Consider the following 8,524-nt stretch of genomic DNA (forward strand, 5'->3'; position numbering starts at 1 on the left):
GGGGGTCAACCAGTTATTAATTCCAGGGGTTCACTTACTTTTTCCACTACCATTTTGAATGTTAAATGAGTGTCTTCAATAAAGACATGAAAGACCAGAATTTGTTTTGTGTTGTTTTTGTAGGTGTACACGGGAGACGTCCAAAGAATATGACAGAGCTAAAGCACTTCTACCAGGATGAATGGGGTAAAATTCCTCCAGAATGATGTGCAGGTCTGTCTGATCCACAGCTACAGGAAGCGCCTGGTTGAGGTAATCGCTGCCAAGGGGGGGGGGGGGGAACCAGGTTTTCATCTCATCCAGGGGTTCACTTACTTTTTCCACTACCATTTTGAATGTTAAATGAGTGTCTTCAATAAAGACATGAAAGACCAGAATTTGTTTTGTGTTGTTTTTGTAGGTGCATTATATTTGTCAGTACTCTTGACTTAGATGAAGATCAGATCACATTTTATGACTAATTAATGCAGAAAACCATGAAATTCCCAAAGGTTCACATACTTTTTCTTGCCACTGTACATACACACATAGCCAAAAATATTGGCACCCTTGCATTCCTGTCAGATAATGCACTTTTCCCAGAAAATTGTTGCAATCACAAATTCTTTGGTATTCTCATGTTTATTTCTTTTGTTTGCATTGGAACAACACAAAAAAAGCCATGTACCACAAAGGGAAGCACTTAGCAAATTACTGCTTGGCACACCAAAATGAGGAAAAGACGATGACGAGGGCTGCCCCCTAATAGTCGAATCATTTCTCTAAAGCAGGGTACACTGTTACTGAAAGTAGATTTTGCTTTGTGCACCAGCATGTGAACAAGCTCCACAGAAGAACATGAAAATAGTAGTGTTTGGTGTATGCTGCACCTTATATTAACAATGAAGAAGTATGTTCCTTACGGCCTTAGACAGAATTTTAAGGCAAACAACTTTTTCTGCCAAATAAATAAAAAGCATGTTGAAACTGCCCTCATCCAACTTTGCCAAAAGCGTACAAAGCCGAACTGAAAATTGTGACCCCAAAACCATGTTACGAACCGAACCGTGACTTTTGTGAACATCCCATCCCTGAAGTGTACATTATAGGTTACACTCTGTAAACCCATTTCCCAGGTCTAAACCTGCTGATCAACAATTTATTTCCTTGGCACATGTAAACTGCAAATGTAACTAAATGACAGAACTTTTGGAGGGGGGGGCTATATATGTGACAACAAGAATAATCACCTTTATTGGCCAAGTATGTTACACACACGGAATTTGTTTCCGGTACAGAACCGAGGCAGCCATCTGCGGTGCCAACTCAACCGATGGCTCTAACCATCGGGGGCAACGGGGGGGTTCAGTGTCTTGCTCTACCCACCGCACTGTCCCCTCCCGCAAATAGCTAACTCCCCATTGGGGAATTGAGCCCCGGTCTCCCGTGGGACAGCCGGCGATACTCACCACTACTCTAACGAGGACCTAATAAGCAACCTGCACCACTAACAACAGCATTATTATTATTATTATTAGGGTTGGGTACCGAAACCCAGTCCAATATGGCCCTGAGTCCTATACAGTCAGTATCTACCATACCAAATTACAGTGAAAATTTTAGTGCCCCTTAAATGCCTGCTAATTGAAATATTTGCCCTCTGGTGCTATGAAACAGACAATACAAGCAAGAGAAGCATCACTGCAGGTCACATGTTAATGCTATCATTACACTTAGACTGCGTTCCATTTACCTCAGAGCTGAGAATGACAGAACATTTTTAATGTTGTCAACCTTCGTTTAAGCAGGATATAAATTTCACGATGGGCATGTTGCCCTGGCATCTGGCTGTGATGTCCTATGTATCTGTCAGAGTTCCACAGCCACAGTGGCCGGTGTGCCCTCATCAGATTCATGAGATTTGAGGAGCAACCTCTAAATGATTGCCCATGATTAGTCACTCATGTAGGTGTGTGTTTATGGATGTATTAGAGAAAACGGTGCTTAATAAAGCTGTTTACCAGGGAGCACTCCTCATAGAACCTCCGTGGTTCATGTCAGTTGGCATAATGTGCTGTAGAATTTAAAGTCACCCGCTCTTTAACACTGCTTGTTAACATCAATATTTTTACAAACTGTTGGTGAACGTCTGTGTTCACTGCATCTATGTGCTATTTTCAGCCTACTGCATCAATCAAGCTAGAGGTACTATAACAGAGTTTCCTTTAGTTTTACTGGATATGCAGATCAAAGGATGTAATATTTGGCTCTGGCTCTAAACTGGAAGAAAACTCAAGAGGCTGGAAAACATTGTTGAAATGTGTTTTCTCTGCTATTTGAAATACTGCATATGCTAAATAAGCACTAATACTGTCAATACTGATAACCAAGTGAAAACCTTAATAGGCAGCCATTATGTATTTATTTTTAGTTTTCACCATGTTAGAAGTGATGCTGGTCATTCTGTCATGATGATGCCAGAAGAACAAAATTATTGCACCAGTTAGAGTAATTAAGAGAAAGTAGACATCCTTTCCTGTTTTGTCTTTAATCCATCAAGATTTTTCCGACCTGTGATCTTAGACGATATCAGCAAAGCAACAAGAGCTTAGTATGCCTTTGAGTTTAAATGTGCACAGATAACACCATTTACTATTCAAATCATAATAAAGGTGCACAGTTACTATACTATTTCTACAAGCATCCGCCCTTTAAACATAACATATACAGTATGTTGTGAACACCAAACTCCAGTTTGTAACTTTACTGCTCAGGCTGTATACATAAGCTAAATATATACACATCATGTCATCTGTCTCAGTCTTAGTGCCCAGTCATGTGGCCTTTTGCTCTACAAAAATGTATGAAATCGAATGCCAAATGGGCTTGCTCTTTATGGCCTGGTTTTATGATTTTTTTAAAGTATCAGTTCTAGTACAGTTTAGGCACCAGCACCGTTTTTAAAAAGTCCAGGTATCCACGTTTACGATCAGTCTGAGCACAGAAACTGATGGAATGCACATGAATTCATCTGCATTGTTTGTGTTGACATCTGGAGACAGCTGTTAGCTAGCATTAGCTCCCTAGCAGAAACCCACACACTGTTCAGCTGACTTCCCACAGCCTCACAACTCATAGCCATATAACATGTCTTCAAAAATGCAAACCGAGAGCTCAGACCAGCGTACAGTCTATTTCAGCTCATCCTATTCGTCTACATTCCCACTGAAACACCTAGATTTGGCTAACCATCCTCATCCATGACAGTCCACAGAAATGTCATGTCACATAGACTGTAATTACTCATATCACAGTTAATGGAACTGACCTGACTCGAGGTGGATCATAACCATTATCCAAGTTATTTAATCTTTTATAATAATTTGTACACATTAACTTGTTCCGCAAAAATCTTACATGCATTTCACTAGCCATAATTAACCACACTAAATGCATCACCAATCAAACATAGAAGATACATTGTAAACATTAGCTTCTAAATAGTAATTATATCTCTGGTAACAGTGGGCCACTTCAAAAACCTGATTTCAGGTCCTGTTAAAGCTGCAAGACTGTGCACCAAACTGGTAAGCACTGCAGCCATAAAAGTCTCATCACAAAGCTTCATATTCTGCTGCCATGCCACCAGTGAAGTTTGGCTACATGTTAGTTCAGGCGGGGCTTAACATCTTAATGTTAAGACTAAAATCGGCAATGAATTGCCTCTACTCACAGTTAGTCTGTCAGCCTCAGATTAGCTTATTCATGTGTGCAACAAATCTCTGTTGTTGTTCAAAAACATCAGTGAAACACGCTGCTGCATTGGGTGACATATATCTGAGTGTGAATAGCTAGTGGAATGTAAACAAAGCAGAGAGCTCGCACATGTGCAGCTAACGACGACTCATACTAACTTCATGGTATTATGGCCACTTTAAGCCTTTGGGGCAACACAGTCTGGGGTCTGATGACACCACCATTGTTGGATGTGTATCCACACGGGGGGCACTCACTCCGGTGAGCTTTCAGGGCTCAGTCATTGAGATTGTAGACACCTTTAAATACCTGGGGGTCCACCTCAACAACAAAATGGATTGGACTGAAAACACTGATGCCTCCACTTGTTGAGGAGACTGAGGTCCTTTGGTGTGCGGGGGCCACTCCTTCGCACTTTTTATGATACTATAGTGGCATCTGCTGTTTTTTACACTGTTGTGGGCTGGGCGGGAGGTAGCACGGACAGGGACAGAAAGAGACTAAACAAGCTGGTCAAGACAGCTGGGTCTGTCCTGGGCTGCTTCCTGGATTCCATCGATGTGGCGGACAGAAGGATTCTGGTAAAACTAACATCCATCATGCACGACCCCTTCCATCCCCTGCACCACACAATAGAATGTGCAACTGAGGTGCAATACTCAAATCCTGGGGTAAAATGCATGGTTAATATGCACATATCTAAATTCTGTTCTTGATTATTCAAATACATGATTCTGTCTATTTTTGAGTACTTGGAATTTATTTATCAGGATGTGTGTGCAGTACTTGTTCTCATGGTGTTATGCTGTCTGTTCTCTATTGCTGCTTGAGGTACTGAAATTTGTTGATCAAGATATGTGTGTGGTGTTTGTTTTTCATTGTGTTATGTTGTTTGTTCTCCATTGCTGCTGAAACACTGAAATTTCCCCATTGAGGGATCAATAAAGTACCTACCTAACCTACCTACCTTTCATAATACTATTAATATAGAAAATAACCAGCCTTATCCTTTATTGTCCAACAACATATTAAGATGCTGGATTTATCCAGAATACAGCCAAAAAAACAGGCATAATATAACCCAATAATATCAAGAAGACCCCCGAGTTTCTATGTTAATATTAATATCACCAACTATTGTATACAGCCAATTATCCAATTTAGAGTCATGCCCAAAAATATTGGCACCCTGCATTTCTGTCAGATTATGCACCACTCCTCCCAGAAAATTGTTGCAATCACAAAGTCTTTGGTATTCTCATGTTTATTTCTTTGGTCAGAGCATCACCAGCAGTTATGAATTGCCATTTACAGACATATGTGTTCTGCAAAAGTAATAGTATTTGTGAGTGATTTAGCATCTTTTTGAAGGAACCAATGAGCCTGATGATTATTTTGTGGTGGTTGACAATTTCATTTCACAAAAAAAACCAAACACACTTTTGCCATATCCTGTTGGGAGTATCACAACACATTGTCTCCAAAAAATTGTTTTATCCTTCTTTTAATTCAAATGTATGATAACGTATGTCATCCAGTACATCATACATCTCTGATAGTTTTAATCATTTCATCTTCATCACCCCCACCCCATCAGCTGGTGTTGAAAACATCAAAATGATCCTCACCAAACTGACCCTCACTAAATATTCCACCTGCCAGGTAAAAATGTAAAGCCAGTTTACTGATGTGATTGTTTGCATGTTACATTTTTGATGGGAATACTAAAATGAAGGAAAATAACATTCAATTCTATTTTCTGGCTTACAGTAATGTGAAAATTGTTTATTGTAACAAAGGAAGAGTTTTTTTTATTAACAATTTTATCTTTACAGCTATTAACTATAATTTTAGGCAGTCAAAATAATCATCAGGCTGAGACACTAAACCACTCATAAATCTTATTACTTTTGCAGAGCGCATCAGACTGTGTACATGGCAGGTCACAGCTGACCACTGGTGTGACCGCTGGTGTCACTGGGCTTGGCCTTCAGCAACAGCTTGAAAAACAATGTCATTTCCCCTTACTATCTTAACTTTTCAGGGAACCAACCTATCCTATGAAAAACTGACAATTTATATTTTTCCTGGATGGGACCAGATGATTTTTGATTCTGTATCAGAAGATTTTATGAGAATTCAGGCAATACCTTTAGATTTTGTGTTAGGAAACGACAGTACAGGGTTAAAGCATTTGGCAAGTTTCAATTTTGAATGCTCACAGCTCATGTGTGCAACACTTTAGAGTCACAGAGGTGGGGCTAATTGCACAGTAGTAAACCTGTCTAGTTTTGTCAGTACTTGGTCAAACAACAACAAAACATATATAGTGATAAAAGGAGAGATGACAGTACTAAGTTCTATGTCGTTTTCAATAAGCATTTTGTACTAACTGGAGTCATGCAAGCAGCTATTGTATATCAGAAGCATAACCGAAACTCAATTAACTGAAATGGCAATTAAAGACCGATTTCCTGACCAAAGTATGGATTACCTGAAGTCTCTCAATAAACTCCACATATAGTTTAGTAGAATAACTACCGGCCGTTTATTTTCAATAAGTCACTTTCGGTTGTTTAAGACTCCGCTCCAGGTATACTTTACATGGCGTTCTTTGCACATCCAACATAATGTAGGGTCATAAATCTATGTTAACATTTAAACTAACACTTCGTCCACTGCACAACTGTCGCCTTCCCGATTTAGAAAAGTTATTAAAACAAGTTACACAGACTATATTTTTCTCTTCCAAGAAGAAGTGGCCACATTAAACTCTCAAGTTACATTTCTGGATCAGGAAAAGAAGTTTAAGTGTCGGGTCAATGGTGAAACAAGTTAATTTTTAAATAATTTAAATATATTACTGTTTGCTATCCGTGGCTCCAGGCTGGTGATGAAGGACGAAATTTCTGATTCTTAAGTGTGGTTAAATAGTTGCTGTCCGCGTGCTAAGTAACGTTAGCATTCAATTTACAGTGTTAACATTAGCTTAACTTCTCGTTAATAAACGGGTATCTGGCGTAACGTTATTTAAAATCAATCCCATTTCTTCCTTTGTCAATATAATTAAGTTTGGGGCTCGGAATTAATCACTGCCTATCAATTCTCGTTATCTACAGTATGGCGACGATCGCTGTAGTGGAAACGATGAAATAAGTTCTACTGGTTAGCTAACACAGTAGCTTAGCATACCTACATGCAGTAACGTTAGCAATAGCTTGACTTGTTAGCTAATCTGCTAGTGCGCGCGCATCAACAGTAGCAGCCTCAGAAAATAGCGTCACGTTGGTTTATGTGCGAACTAAGACATGCCATGGTATGATACAGAATTCGGATCACTTCACTAGCACGAAAGGGCCTTGGATTGTTTCCGTATACCACTCACAGCCGGAGGTCTACGGTTCTATAAGGCTGATTTGCAGTTTGCTACAGCAACTCCCACAGCATAGCTGAGAAGCACGCTAACGCTAACACCTTTGTTTTGCTTGGCTAACTAATTCATTCCAAAAGCGATGTAAAATGTTTGGTTGACAACATTTTATCAACTGCGAAAACGTCGGTACTGTTTCTCAAACTGTTGTCTTATTGTGTCACTTACCTGAAATAAGAACGTACTCCAGCTCGGTTCCATTGCAACACTTAGGCTAAAATCTGCAGGAAACCTACAAGGAATCTACAACAAAGCAGCTAAACATGGCAGCTACAACTTCCTGTAAAGCACAGGACTGAACCATGTCCAGTGGACTTTATAGGACCTCTGGATTTAACAAGAAATTTCAGATATAAAATTTTGTTTTTCTATTACAAACCCCCTCAAAGAGACCCTGCTTTCAGATTTTTAAAAATAATTATGTGTATGTGGTATAAAGAAATTATGTAATCATGTTTTCATAAATATGACAATTAATTATGCAGACAGAAAAATCATACACCGACATAATCTCATTGTGTACTAACATATAATACCTAGTGATCAATTCTGTGTAAAGAAATGCTTGGAGAGATGGAAAATACTTTCTACTTAGTGAAAACTGAGTAGAAGCCAAGAAATACAAAGGTCAGTAAACTTTAGCAGAGGAATAGAAGTAGAGTATATGGAACTCCAGAGTGTTAAACATTAATAAAATATATAAGACGTTATGAAATGACACATCATTTCTAATATAACCATGAAAATGTTAAATAACCAACCAAGCTTTTAAAATTCAGCTCATATTATGAAGCTGTATTCACTGTTTTAGAAAACTACTTATGAAATATTATTTCATCATGTTTGTTTTCAAAATAACAGACTTTATATTATAACTCTGCTTTATTTAATTCCAGTAGCTTTTATTGTGTGGATGCTGTAAAGCATCCACACTATGCTCTCCTGTTTTTTATTTATTGTATGGATGGTGATTCCGCATCCATACTGTGTTATCCTGTTCTTAATTTATTGTATGGATGCGGATTCAGCATCCATACTATGTTATCCTGGTCTTTATTGTTTGGATCCTACAGCATCCACACTGTTATCCTGTTCTTTATTTATTATATGGATGCTGATTCAGCATCCATACTATGTTATCCAGAGTCAGCAGTCCACCTCCACCAGAAGGAGAAAGGATACTCTTTTGAGGACAGTGAAGTCCAGATCCTCTCCAGAGAACATCGTTGGTTTGAGAGAGGTGTTAAGGAAGCTATTTTCGTAAAAATAGAACATCCCTCACTAAATAGGGGTGGTGGGCTAAGACACAACTTGTCTTCCATCTACAACCCGGTTTTGAGATCTCTGCCCAAACATGCC

The 8,524-nt window shown here is 39.0% G+C and overlaps 1 protein-coding gene across 3 annotated transcripts in view; it reads right to left on the reverse strand.

Moving 5' to 3' along the window:
* LOC109957465 (vascular endothelial zinc finger 1-like) overlaps positions 1-7,453 on the reverse strand; it is a 59,782-nt gene extending 52,329 nt beyond the window's left edge. For all 3 annotated transcript variants that reach the window (XM_020595358.1, XM_020595357.1, XM_020595356.1), the window contains exon 1: positions 7,334-7,453. In XM_020595358.1, the coding sequence (XP_020451014.1) occupies positions 7,334-7,366 (33 nt within the window). In that variant the 5' untranslated portion in view covers positions 7,367-7,453. The remainder of the gene's footprint in view (positions 1-7,333) is intronic.
* Positions 7,454-8,524: the final 1,071 nt, after the last annotated feature.

This window comes from Monopterus albus, unplaced genomic scaffold (genome assembly GCF_001952655.1).
Source record: "Monopterus albus unplaced genomic scaffold, M_albus_1.0 scaffold26.1, whole genome shotgun sequence".
Classification (NCBI taxonomy): Eukaryota; Metazoa; Chordata; class Actinopteri; order Synbranchiformes; family Synbranchidae; genus Monopterus; species Monopterus albus.